Below are 14,840 nucleotides of genomic sequence, written 5' to 3' on the forward strand. Positions count from 1 at the left end.
CCAGAATCTTTATGAGTCGGATCCAGGACCAGACGCAGAAGGTTCTGATCATAATGTAGACCCTCATTCCCAAACTGTAACTCCTGTTGGTGGAGACAATGAGGAAGACGATGATGAGACTCAAATACCTGATTGGAGCGACAACTTTAGTTTTTTGTCAGGGCAGGAACAGTTTGGCTCTGAGGACGACGGGTGTGATAACGCACAGGGTGATGATGATGAGGTTGGAGATCCCACTTACTGTCAACCCACAGTTAGCCAAGAGATGAGGTCAGCAGAGGAGGTGGAGGAAGATGCTAGTGACGACGAGGTCAGGTTGCGCCTTCCTGGACAGAGACGTAGTACTGGAAGCACGTCAACAACTGCATCCTCAAACACAACTCTGCCTCTCACCACAAGTCGTGGTGGCTCTTCAGGTCGCATGGGTGCTAAGCCTTGCATAGCCTGGGCATTTTTTCAGATCGATAAAGATGACCCAACTCGTGTTATCTGTAACATTTGTCAGCAAAAGCTAAGTAGAGGCCAAAAAATACATAGTTTGAGTACTTCATGCAAGAACCGGCACATGGACATGAAGCATAAGTTGCAGTGGGAAGCTCAGTGTGCTACAATGCGGCCTAGCCGGCCGGGCCAACCACCGTCTGCCATATCTTGTGCATCCGCGGCCTCTTCATCCTCTGTGACTGGGGGGACAGCAGTCACACCTGTTTTTGGGCGCAGACCTGCCACCTCTTTACCCGCAACAGCCAGCGTGATTGGCAGGTCATCATTTTCTTTGGAGGTGGGAACACCAGCTGGTGTTGAGCGCTGTCCGACATCGATAGCACCACCTTTGGATGAAGGCAACCTAACATGTCCGCCTGCATCTTCCTCACAGACCGGCAGTTTGCCGGGGACACCCTTATCAACCCCGTCTAAGCACAATAGCCAGCCCTCGGTCCCTCAGATGTGGACAAGTAAAAGACCATTTCCTCCTAGCCATGAGAAAGCTAAGAGGTTGAATTTCACCATCTGCAAGCTCTTGGCTACAGAAATGCTGCCTTTCCGCCTGGTGGACACAGAGGATTTTCGAGACCTTATGTCCGTCGCAGTGCCCCAGTACCAGATGCCCAGTCGGCACTACTTCTCAAAGAAAGGTGTGCCTGCGCTCCACCAGCATGTCGCACACAACATCACCGCTTCTTTGAGAAACTCTGTGTGTGACAGGGTGCATTTCACCACAGACACTTGGACGAGTAGGCATGGACAGGGGCGTTACATGTCGCTGACTGGGCACTGGGTAACTATGGTGACAGCAGGACAAGGGGCTGCTGTCCAAGTCTTGCCGTCCCCACGAGTTGTGCGTCAATCCTCTTTATGTCAAAGTTCCTCCACTGCTTCTGCCTCCTCAGCCTCCTCTCGGTCTTCCACCTGCACCCAAAGCCTGTCTGGTCATGCCACAAGCTTTCTAACTGCGCAGAAGGGATCCTGCACACCTCCTTACTATGCTGGCAGTAGGGCTCAACGTCATCAGGCGGTTTTTACTTTGAAATGTCTGGGAAATGTGAGTCACACAGCTGAGGAGTTGTGGTCAGCTCTGGAGAACCAATTTCATGAATGGTTGTCTCCACTGGACCTGAAACCAGGGAAGGCCGTGTGCGACAATGCTGCAAACCTGGGTGCGGCCCTTCGCCGGGGCAATGTCACACACGTGCCTTGTATGGCTCACGTGTTGAACCTGTCCAGCAATTTTTAGCCCACTATCCCAGACTAGATGGCCTTCTGCAGAGGGCACGGTCGCTGTGTGCTCACTTCCGCCGTTCGCATCCCGCAGCTCAGCGACTTACATCTCTACAGAAGTCGTTGGGCCTGCCACTTCACCGGCTAAAATGCGATGTGCCTACCCGGTGGAATTCAACTCTGCACATGTTGGAGCGACTGTGGCAGCACCGACAAGCCCTGGTGCAATACGTTCTGACGTATAGCCTGGGCCAACGAGATCCAGAGGTGGGGCAAATCACGCTGGAGGAGTGGTCTCAGATCAGGGACCTATGCACCCTTCTGCACAGTTTTGAAATGGCGACGAAGATGTTTAGTGCTGACGATGCCATTATCAGCATGACTATTCCGGTGATTTACATGCTGGAGCACATGTTAAACAGAATTCGGAGTCAGGTGGTGGCACAAGAGGAGGTGGAGGAAGTAGAGGAGGAGGAGTTGTATGCGGAAGGGCTAACATCTGCAAGGTCCAGACGGTCGGCAGCACCAAGGCGGCAGGCATGTGAGGGTGGGGGAGATGGTTTTACCAGGGCGCATGGTAGCAGCCAAACTAGTGAGGAAGGTGCAGGAGCCCAGGAAGAAGTGGAGGACGAACTGATGGAAGACTCATCAGATGAGGGAGACCTTGATCACATTTCTGTTGTGCGAGGTTGGGGGGAGAGGACAGAGGAAGGAAGCATGATTGTTACCTCGCCACCAACACAACAGGGACTTGGTGCTCCTGGATGCGCAACACACATGAGTGCCTTCTTGCTGCACTACCTGCAACATGACCCTCGAATTGTGAGAATTAGAAATAATCCTGACTACTGGGTTGCCACACTGTTAGATCCCCGGTACAAAAGTAAATTTGCCGAAATTATTCCTGCCATAGAAAGGGATGCACGCATGCAGGAGTATCAGCAGAGACTGTTGCAGAATCTTACATGTGCTTTTCCACAAAACACCAGTGGTGCACGCAGTGAATCTCACAGTTCCAACTTGCCAACCGTGGGACCGTCAAGTGTTCAGCACTCAAACCGTAACTGAACCACAGTATCTGCTGGTAACATCAATTTTGCGGAATCATTTCACCACTTTTTTAGCCCATCCACAGGAGACAAGAAGTCTGACACATAGTCAACGCCTAGAGACGATGGTACAGGAGTATCTCCAAGTAAACATTGAAGCCATGACTGTGTCACTGGACCCTTGCTCTTTTTGGGCTTCCAATCTGGATAAATGGCCGGAGCTAGCCACTTACGCCTTGGAGATCTTGTCATGCCCCGCAGCCAGCGTTCTGTCTGAATGTGTGTTCAGCGGTGCTGGTGGTGTGCTGACAGATAAGAGCACGCGGCTCTCCACTGATAATGTAGACAGACTCACGTTCATAAAGATGAACAAATCATGGATCCGAAATGACTTTTCTACCCCTGTGTCATCCTGGGGAGAGTAAAAGCTTGATGATTGGTTAAAATCACCCTACCAACCGTTTTAAGCTTTCAAATTACTAATCATGTTTATCTGTATCTTGGCTGGAAAATAATTTGGGCTTTGTAGCAGTGTGCAGCACTGATTCTATTAGGCCATCTATAATAAGCTCCACCAGATTTAAAATTACTAATCATGTTTATCTGTATCTTGACTGGAAAATAATTTGGGCTTTGTAGCAGTGTGCAGCACTGATCCTATTAGGCCATCTATACTAAGCTCCACCAGATTTAAAATTAATAATAATTTTTAGCTGCATCTAGCCCGGAAAATAATTTTGGGGCTCCGAGATGCGCCTTCTTGCTGCACTACCTGCAACATGACCCTCATATTGTCAGAATTCGAAGTAATCATGACTACTGGGTTGCCACACTCTTAGATCCCCCAAACTTTTTGATCAACCTTTTCATTTTAATAAAGACCAAAAAAATGGTCATTTTTGAAATTATAAGCATTAGCAGGTTATTAGAAACTGAAATCAAACAGTTTTCAACTCAAAACTTTATTCTAGGTGATGTTACATTTTCACATAGGACCCCTTGTTCGAAAGGAGCTTCTGAACTCTCTCGTCCATTGAATTTGTCAGGTTTTGGATGGTTTCTGCTTCAATTGTTTTGCATGAGGACAGAATACCCTCCCAGAGCTGTTGCTTAGATGTGAACTGCCTCCCGCCATCATAGACACTCCTTTTGATGATGCTCCAGAGGTTCTGAATGGGGTAGAGGTCAGGGGAGCATGGGGGTCACACCATAAGTTTGTCCCCTTTTATGCCCATATCAGCCAGAGATGCAGATGTTTTATGTGCAGCATGAGATGGTGCATTATCATGCAAAAAAATGATCTTGCTGTGAAATACACGGTTCTTCTTCTTGAACCATGGCAGGAAGTGCTGTTTGAGAAAATCCACATACATTATGGAGTTCATCTTTAGCGCCTTCAGGGATCCTAAAGGGGCCGACAATCTCTCTCCCCATGATTCCAGCCCAAAACATTACTCCACCTCCTCCTTGTTGGCGCTGTAGCCGTGTTTGCGTGGGGTGTCCATCAACCAGCCATCCTCCACTCCATCCATCTGGACCATCGAGCGCTGCACGGCACTCATCCGTGAACAAAACAGTTTTGAAATCAGTCTTCATGTAATGTTTGGCCCACTGGAGCCATTTCTGCTTGTGTGAAGTGGATAGAGGAGGTCGACAGGATGGCGTATGCACAGCTGCAAACCTCTGAAGGACCCTGCATCTTGTTGTTCGGGGGACGTTGGAGGCACCAGCAGCTTCAAAAACTTGTCTGCTGCTATGACAAGGCTTTTTTGCCACTGCTCTTTTAACCTGACGTAATTGCCTGTAGGAAAGAGTCCTCAATTTGCCCTTATCAGCACGCACACGTGTGTACTGTGAATCAGCTACATACTTCTTGATTGCCAAGACACTTCATCCTGATCATCGCACAATGTTGATTGTAGTCATGCCTTGACCTAAACACTCCACAATTTGTTGCTTCTCAGCAGCCGACACATCCTTTTTCTTTCCCATTTTGGCAGAAAATGTAGGCTGCTTAATAATGTGAGAGAGCCTTCTTAAGTAGTCTTGCCTTTCATTGGACACACCTGCCAAACTAATTAGCACAGGTGTCTGCAATTGCTTACAGTGATATAAAGAGCCCTGACACACATCACCATCAATGAGTTTAATTGACAAACAAACAAATTCTTCCCTTATCACTCCTAAACACTTTTTGCATAATAATTTGGAACACAGTGTACATGTGCTTTTCCACAAAACACCAGTGGTTCACGTAGTGAATCTTACAGTTCTAACTTGCCAACCGTGGTCTGAATGGAGTTGTTCAATAAAGGGCCCAAAATTAAGATAACATAGATGGGAGAGGTCTCTATGAATAGGAATTCCTAAGTATTTGATACCCTGTGAGGGCCAGGCAAAGGGAAAGTTGGACTGGATGGAATCCTATATGGATTTGGGGAGGGAGACATCGAGGGCCTCAGACTTCGCTGCATTGATTTTAAAATTTGACCATGTAACAAAGTGATCTATTTCAGCCATAACAGCATGGATGGATATATGTGATTGAGTGATATATACTAGGACATCATCAGCAAATAGAGAGCACTTGTACTCGGTGCCTCCCACCTCAATCCACCTAATATTGGGGTTATGGCGAATTGATGTGAGCAGGTGCTCCGTCACTAGGATGTATAAGAGAGGGGACAGAGGACATCCCTGCCTTGTCCCATTGGTGATTGTGAAAGGTGATGAAAATGTTCTGATGCACCCCCTGGGCCTTGGGACACCCGGAGCCGGACCCTTTTTGGTGGATGCTGGTGGTTGTAGTCTTCGTGGCGGCGACCCGGTTCCGTGGCTCAGGGTGGTCAAACCAGTGGTGGAACTATTTATGTGGTTTTGATGTTTAAATGTCCGACTACGCCACTCGTGGATTGCGGTCAGAGTGAACCGCCGCTGCAGGGCAGACCGCTGAGGCTGGTGTTGTGGGTGCAGCAGAGCGTAGCATAACTCCCCACGGGAGGAGTATAGCCTCAGGGCAGTGTATGCGGAGGATGGGGGTGATGGTGCAGGGCAGCAGCAGTAACGACACGGAGTCAGTGATGCAGTCCAGGGCCTTTACTCACAGTTCTTATTATCCAGACCACGTCTGCAGGTAACGGCTGCCCACGTCGTACTGTGCTCACCAGGTGAGGGGCTCAGACAACTCCCAGATAACTTTGGAGCGCTTCACAGGACCCCCTTTGTGTGTCCTTTGTCTGGCCTTTCTTACCAACCCTTCTGTCCGGCTGCCTCGGGCCTCCTCTTGGTAAACTTGGCGCCAGTTTCCCTGACCCTATGTGGTGCCTTCCTAGCGGGTGTAGCGAGGGGCTGCGCCACATAAAATGTCACAGCCTCCGGTTTCTAGCTGAGGGTCGTTTCCTGCCTCCACTAGTTTCGGGGACCGGTCTCCCCCTTTGGCCTGACCCCTCCACGCAGGTGGATTCGGGCGTGCGGTGGCGACTCGCCCGTCCGCACCCCTGGGATCCCTTCATTCCTCGTTCCTGGAGCCTTCTCCGCTCCTCTTCCTTCCTTCTCCCTCTTCCAGGCCTGGGCCTCTGTTACTAGGCCCGCCTCCGGAGCAGAGCTCATGCAGAGCCCCTGCTCCCTGCCACTTCTGCTCAGACTTCTCTGCACTGAACTAAGATGGTGCCCACCTTTTATACTCCCTTCTCAGTGCACCCAGGAACTGCTTCCTCCCTGCTCCTGCACTACAGGGTTCCCCTTCCTCAGTGTTCCCTCCCCCCACTCCAGCCAGGGACAGGGACTGTCGTGCCCATCTCAGAGGCATATTGGTCACCCTGCCCCACGGCAATGTGGTGTAATGCATGCAGGTGTCGGGTCCTGATCCACACTCCATCCTTACCTGAGAGTGAGATATCACACCTCTGGGTGAGGTGCAATACCTCTGTAGCAACCGAGCCCTCAGGGTGCTACAGTTCCATTTATCTTCAGCCTAGGTGACGTATTGTGATACAGGGCCGTGATTTTGGCTATAAAAGGGTCCCCTAGACCCCTACCCCAAGCTTTTTAAGAGAATCATATATGGCGTGCCAGGAGACTCTATGGAATGCTTTCTCAGCATCCAACGAGAGTATCTAATTACAAATTTTTAACTGCATCTAGCCCAGGAAATACTTTGTGCCTAGTAGCAGTGTCTGCTAGTCAGCGGATTATCCCGGCTGTTAAGCAAGCTACACCACCTGTAGTTTGGACACTTAATTTTTTCAAAGGAAATGCTTCGGGACCACGGGATACTCAGTGAAGAGCATCAGGAGGCACCCCAAGGCATAGGGGCTGGGACTGGCAGTAGGATGCCTTGCGGTGGACAGCCGAGCTCGATCCTTATAAAAGCTTTTTAACTGCAGCAGCTTTAGTGGACGCTACTGGAGCTGGAATTACGCGGCTGCTGGCATGAGACTTGCCCTCCAATAGATCCTTGTAAATGGATTTAAAGTGTATTCATTCAAATTAGAGAGACAATTTAAATTAAAAAGCTTAGAGCTGCCTCCACCACAGGGGGGCTCGCTCGACCCACCAGCGGACAGGCACCAGTATTGGGAGAGGGGGGCTGGCCGTCAGGGTTCACCGCGGCTCTGGCACAAACCCGGCGACACGGAGGTGACACGGGCAGGAGCGGACTGAACGTGTCGGCTTCTCACTTTTTGGATTTTAGAAGGGCATGACATGCCTATATCTGTGTCTCCCCCTCCTTTTACTCCTCCACCTCTTTTCTTTTCGCATGACTATATGTACTTGTCACTTTTCCATGTGTTAGTTGTGTCTTCTGAGCAGTTTGTCAGCTTTTGGACACCTTTGAAGGTGTTTTCTATGTGTTTCTATGTGTTTTTGTTTGCCTGCCATTGGTTTTAACGGTGTTCGAAGGTGTTTGACGAACAGTTCGACGAACAGTTCGGCGAACACACGGGTGTTCGACGAACCGAACCGAACTCGAACACTACGGGGGTGGCTCAACACTAATGGCCACGTCCCAACTTTTTTGAGTGCCTTGCTGCCATCAATTTCTCAAATTAAATGAAAAAATGTCTGACTTTTCTGTTCTGTGTCTTATGTTCGGCTGTGAATAAAATATATCTATAAGAGATTTCCAAATTACTGCATTCATGTTTTATTTTACAATTGACACCATGTCTAATTTTTTTGGAATTGGGGTTGTACTTCTAACAATAAATCAATTATTGTACTTGTCCATGCTCATGCTTGGCATTAGCTATGACCTAGCAAGTTACACAGGACAGCAGAATACAGTGAGGGATGACAACAGGTCAATGTGAAGATACTCACTACTTCCCTGTACACTACTTAAAGGGGTACTCCCATCTCCAAGATCCTATCCCAATATGTAGTAGATGTAATAGTAATAATATTAGCAAATACCTCCAATTAGAAATGTAGTATAGTATTTTGGATTCGCTATTTCTCTTTCCTCATGTGCAGGCATTGCAGGACCTTAGGTATCCATGGTTACGTCCGCTGATATAGTGACAGCTAGTTGCCAGAGGTCGTAACCGTGGATACCTAAGGTCCTGTATTGCCTGCACATGAGGTAAGTGGCATAGCGAATCAAAAATACTATACTACATTTCTAATTGTAGGTATTTGCTAATATTATTATTACATCTACTACATACTGGGATAGGATCTTGGGAGATGGGAATACCCCTTTAACGGCTCACCAGCACTGCTCATCCCTGATGATCAACTATAGGCACCGTGCACAGGCTCTTATTCTTCCGCGAATCTTCTCCTACAATTGAGCAAGGACTCAGGAGCTTCTAGCAGGTCGCACAGAGGACTTTCCTCTATTTTTTCACATATAAACGCAGTAGGCGGCAGGTCAGTAATTAAATATTTCTCCTGTTCATGAAAAGGAATGGCACCTACAGGGGCAATGAATGGAAAATATACATAGTTTTTATTTGCCATTTCCTATTATTGCCTTTCTGTTCCATGCCCTTTGTGAGGAGCTTGCCTTTTTCTAAAGACTATTGGACCGCGATATCCGCGGCTCTAAGAGCTGCAGACTTTTTCCAGCTCGGAACACCAGTTACGTTGATCTTATTGTTGTGTTTTATTAGAGATTTCCTTGCTGTGTTTTATTAGAGATTTGCTTGCTCGTCAGTTCAGCCTCAGGAATCAATATTTCCATTCAGTGACAGTAAGCAGAGGAAGATGTGAGGGCTGAATCTTATGTATACATAAGGCCAGACCCAAGATTGGTAATCAGGTGAAGTAATCATTCCACTACTCTGATTAGTGTCTCAGGGGCCTCAAGCCATTGTTATCCCAGTTACTAGTCCCACTGTGTGGATGGGGATAGTAGACCCAGTAGAGGTGTCACCACAGGGTGTCTCACATGCAGTCCCAGGTGATGGGGCTCGGCCTGTGGAAAATACCTCCACCAATGCACAGTTAGCTTTGGGGAGGGGGGTGTTTTCCTAGGGCTGGGCTCAATTTCGGGGGGTGGCTTGGAGTATTTAGGATACTGATTGGGAGATGGAGGTTTAGTTGGTGGCTGGAGTGGGGTACACGTGCTGCGGTCATGATATTCGTCGTCTGGAGGAACATAAGCTGTGACCACCAGCAGGAGATACCAAAAGCTTTGGGCCAACCAAAAGTTGGGAGACAGTGGGTATCACCTGGTACGGGGGCAATGGAACTACTGATCCGGATGGAGATCTTGCGGACTGAGGGCATTGTATTTTGGCCATCTACCTGGAGTTGCTGTATGACCGTGGACGGAAGAAAATAAAACTAATTGCATCATTAACCAGCCTAGGTGATTATTAAAGCCCACAACCTCAGATCTTCACACCGTCCCTTTACCCATTTGCCATTCATTGCTACTTTCATACCCTTCTTTTCTATAATTTTGTGGATTTCAATTTTTAAGTAAACAAATTAAATGCAGTATCATGGCATGCCAGCAAACCCTTAACACGTTGCAACTCACATCTCAACCTTTGAGTGGCCAGGTAGTCACACATAAGTAGGAACCCTGAGATACAAGGGGCTGCTTATGGACCCCTCCCCCCCCTCCTTTATATTGTGGACCTGATCATGAATGATGTTATAATTTGACCTGCTGAAGTGAATGCTCTGCAAATATTAGTGCCCCTAGAAACTGCAAGTCACTGGGGACTACTTTCATCCTAAAGTATGTATCTTTAGTAGGTCATACATCAAACTGCCATGGTTGAGAATGTAAACTAAAATAGGGAAGGATAGCCAGCTAAACACTGGCTGTAGTATGTGCTCAGAGACTGTTCCTGTTGTTAAAATGTAACTACCAATCTCTTTGCCTCAAATCTGAGATGTAACTAACAAGCTCTGCGCCTCAATACTGACATGTAACAGACAAGTTCTGCGCCTAAACTCTGCTGTGTAACTAACAAACTCTGTGCCTCTATGTTGACATGTAAAAGACAAGCTCTGTGCCTCAACCCCTATGTGTAACCGACAAGTTGTGTGCTTCATATCTGACAAGTAACCCACAAACTGTGTTCCTCTACTCTGATGTGTAACCATCAAGCCTTGTGCCTCAAGTTTGGCATTTAACTGACAAGCTCTTAGACTCAAACTGTCACAGCGTTAGATATCATGCCTCCTCAGCGCCGCCCTTCTCACCGGCTTCTCCTTGTGTCAGGCCAGCTCACTGAGTTTTGCCTTTGCAGCACTCCTGAGCACTGCACTGCTGCGTCTAATAATAATAATTTTTTTTTATATAGCCCCAACATATTCCATAGCACTTTACAATTAAGCGGGGACATATACAGACAATAAATTCAATACAGGGTAAGTCTAATGTGTTTGCATTTGGCATTAGGGGACTAGCTCGGTCTCTGCAGGAGTTTAACCCTGTTGTGTCCTTCAGAGATTAGGCTCCCCGGCTTATCCTGTGCCGGCTAGCTTTTTATTAAGCAGCTTTTCCCACCACTCCTGACCCGAACATTGGTTCCTAGTCAGTTTGCTCTGTTAGTTCCCTGTTGGTGCTTGTGTGTTTTCTTTCTCCCATTGTTGACCCGGCTCATGTACCTGTCCTGTCTGACCTCTCCGCTCCTGACCTCGGCTAAGTATCCTGAACTGGTGCTGCCTGCTCCGACAACGGACAGTCTGAACTCGCCTTTGTCATTGTCCTCCTGTACTTGGTACCAGCGCCTCGGACCCTCTGGTCAGCTGCTGCAGTCCCGGGGACTGCCATTGAGTGGTACCAGCTGCCCAGCCCAACCTATCCTCACCACCAGAGACTCTAGTGAAGCCCCGGTAGACACCCAGTCATGCACCTCCAGGGTAGGCCCGGTCCATGACTCATTGGGGTCCACACCAACCAGCGTCACACAGTCACTGTGTATCACTATTACACAAAAGTGATGTGTAATCGGCAATATTGTACCCTCATTAATAGACTGTAACTACTACACTGGTTTCCTCATATTCAGTAAATGCCTTCAGTTGAACCTTGCTGAGTCAATGTGATTCACTGCACCGTCCTCGAATGGGATACACACAATAAAGTGATTCTATCAAGTCAAACATACAATCATATCTATGCACAGCAGACTTTACAGCCAAAGGAATTGAAATGATTAATCTAGAGGCATATCAGGAACATTGTGATAAAATGAAATAACTTCCATTTAGTCAACGTCCATTGTTCCATCTTAGAAACACATAGGTTTTTATTATTCTAAAATATAATTTTGGACATTTAAAAGTGCAACAGTTAACGCATCTGTGGAGTACATCACAGTCAAAACACATATAACAAAGGCAGTGATACAGCTTAACATAATTGTTTTGGCAGTATTTAAGGACTATATTGTAATAAAATATACAGATTGATGTATAACATCACATTAGCTTACGTCCTTCATAACAGAGTAGGACTTTTTGACGCAAAACCCATTCAAAAGTATCGATTCTTGTTTCCTGGAGCATATGGGATTGCATTTTCCATGATAAAACAATATGGCAGTACTTTTTTCCATTACTACAACAAATAACGTTATAATAGCTGGTGGAATGTACGACGAAGTCACAATCCGAACACTGATAAATAAAAATACATTTGGTCCTCTTTTAACAGGTTCCTTGAACCATTTTCCAGTTTCTATTGTATATCAGCTGGATTGTGTTATAAGAACATGTATTCACATGTGGTTAATGGTTAGAAGGAACTATTTAATAAACTGCAAAAACGTATACAATTGATCGTATATGACATACCCATATGTGCAAAATGTGTATCACTGCTCCTCTTTATGGTCATTTTAAGGCAACACAATTTTTTTTTTTATACAGTAAAATTCATTTATTCTAGCAACCTGGTGCCCTGAAAATCTGGCAAAGAACTGCAAAACAATCTGGTAACAGTAGAATTGGTAACCAATTGTGAGACTCTCCTAAAAAAATGTAGCTGTTTTATGTCTGCATTGCACTATGACCAGTCTTGTTGGAGATTGTCTGCAAATATATGTAAGATTTATGCATGTATTGATGACTAGCTCAATAACCAAAATCAGGTCTGATTAATACTAGACTAAAGGAATTTTACTAAAGGTTCCTTATAGAGTAGATAGAAAAAAGTATAAAAAATAATACTGAAAACTGTCCTGCTGTATTTTTAAGAACCACAATAAAATTTTCAAAATATTCTCACATTTTAAAACACAAATTCTGGACATTTTTTGTTTTTTCAATAACCCCTTACTAATAGAACTATAAAGGTTCATATAATGCATTCATCATATTCATCAATTGACCTAGGATTTTTTTAAGTACCCATTAGGGTCATAAAGATTGGAGGTCTCAAACCTTTATAGTCAATGTTCCTATCTGTTGCTATACTAGCTATAGATTCCCAAACAATTGATGTAGAATAATACAGTCCACCTTAAAAAATTACATATATCTATGTAGTTAAGGGTTTAAAACACTATGCTAGAACAAATCACGATCTATTTCCGCTGTTTTTTCTACGGAGGGGGTCAATACTTTTCTGCTAAATCAAAAGTCAGTTCTGTTACATATTATTCTGCTTTAACCATTATTTAATCTGTAAGAAGTACCATATTAAGACACAAAAAACATCCACAGCTTCCCGTTAGTTAAGGTAGTCCTTAAAGTCAGTTTGATTAGAAATAATAGTATTGATGATTTCCAAAAATCATCGAGTATTAATACTGATATTTGTGTTACTTGCACAAAACAACATCAAGGATGGTGCCAATGGTGATTGGGGCATAGACTCGCCCTATTCTGCTAATATTTGCCTGTTTGAAGAAATGCATATATTCTGAGATGTCTTTTAGTCCCTTTAAGTGGTTTGAAAAGTCTTTGACAATTGTATAACAGCAGCTTCCTGGTACAAAATATAGCACATAGAAATCCCGAGTGGTCTCATGTAGTCAATCCAAATAACATGTCCATTTCTTCATTATTTACAAACATACATTGATGAAATTAAGCTGCAGTTTGGTGTCTGTTGGAATCAAGAATGCCCTTGAAGTACAAAGCCTCTGCTCTCAAGTCCGTCCACAAATGTAAAAAAAATATATATAGGAAAAATATATTGAGATGCTATGATGTACCGTTTGATAAAATGCACTGGGAAGAGTCGAGAAATGCGGCTTCTGAAACAGGCAATATGTCCTTGCTGGTACCTGTGCTCTTGATGAATGGTTGGCAAGGCAAACTGCCCAATCTCATGTTGTTCATTGCAACAAAGTGGTTTTTTTTTTAGTAAAAAAATAGAATCCCTGGACTTCACAGTCTTTTCTGTATCATTTCATGATGCGATTAGTAAAATGACTTCAGAGACATGTATCTTAAAGGAAACTGTCCTCAACTAGATCTGATGAATCTATACCAATGTCGTCCATCATCTCAATGTCTTCAATGGTCTCGTCCTCTCTCTTGACAAATGTGGAGCTGCTGGATCCTGTCTCAATTGCACTTTCATCAGATGTTTGGGAGCTGGAAAATAAAAAGAAATAAAAATAAATACTGAAATGTTTAATAAATGAACGTGATAAATCAGTTTATACATGCAACTTTATGAATCTCGATGTGTGCCTTATATGTATCTTCAAAATTCACATTTGGAATATCAGTTTGTATAAAACTTCTAGACACGTGATATATATGGCTGAATTTACCTATAAGCATAGTGGGTCTGTGCTTATGGGCGGCCCTGTGGGATTACCACTGCTGGAAATGTATATACAAAGACTATGATCAGGGTGTAGTCCTATATGATGAGAGCTAATTAGGCACTAGCTTTGGCTGCAATGCTAACACGTCTTGTGTTTTATTTTGTAAGAGCAGACAAGCATTAAAAAATCATACATGAGTTAAAGCCGCTCTTTCACCAGATTTCATATTACAAACTACATACATTACTAAATAGAGCGCTTAGACCTGATGAGGCTGATGTACTTAATTTGAAAATTCATGGTAGAATGGCTGTATTGACTGTATAATCCTCAAATTAACAAATTAAAATGCTCATTTTAATATCTGGCAGGGAAAATTTCATAAAATACCATGCAGCAGTTCTAACACTGACAATCTATGTCTACAGGCTCCAGTACTTTTGATATTGTAACATTAATCACATTTTTCTTACACAGAGGATGCATTTACTGATATGTCACACACTGCATCATTTTTAGTACATTGCACTAAGGGTATCTGATTTTTAGAACTAAAGATAATTAACAAGCGTTAGTTATGTCACTTGCTTCTTATCTTCAAATAATTGCCATAAAGAAAATATCCATCTTGAGGTGTTCTCCAACAAAATATCTGCATTATTACTAATAATAGCAAATTCTGTTATAAAATATAATATTAGTGATATTACAAGGACTGTAGGTTTGTATGTTGACTCCTACTGACACCACTATCACTGATACATGAGCTATAGCATTTTATGTGTGTATTGCACTGGTAATAGTAGATTCTGTTTGACACTATAGCAACATTTTATTCCAGTTACATATAAACTTGCATTACATCTAAATGTCTATATGT

The 14,840-nt window shown here is 44.6% G+C and overlaps 1 protein-coding gene across 2 annotated transcripts in view; it reads right to left on the reverse strand.

Moving 5' to 3' along the window:
- Positions 1-11,457: 11,457 nt before the first annotated feature.
- Positions 11,458-14,840, reverse strand: part of PDGFRA (platelet derived growth factor receptor alpha) — a 42,223-nt gene continuing 38,840 nt past the window's right edge. For both annotated transcript variants that reach the window (XM_073645487.1, XM_073645488.1), the window contains exon 23: positions 11,458-13,781. In XM_073645487.1, coding sequence (XP_073501588.1) covers positions 13,634-13,781 — 148 coding nt within the window. In that variant the 3' untranslated portion in view covers positions 11,458-13,633. The remainder of the gene's footprint in view (positions 13,782-14,840) is intronic.

The sequence above is a fragment of the Phyllobates terribilis genome, unplaced genomic scaffold (genome assembly GCF_046119375.1).
Source record: "Phyllobates terribilis strain yellow unplaced genomic scaffold, ASM4611937v1 Scaffold_1__5_contigs__length_1240528914, whole genome shotgun sequence".
Lineage (NCBI taxonomy): Eukaryota > Metazoa > Chordata > Amphibia > Anura > Dendrobatidae > Phyllobates > Phyllobates terribilis.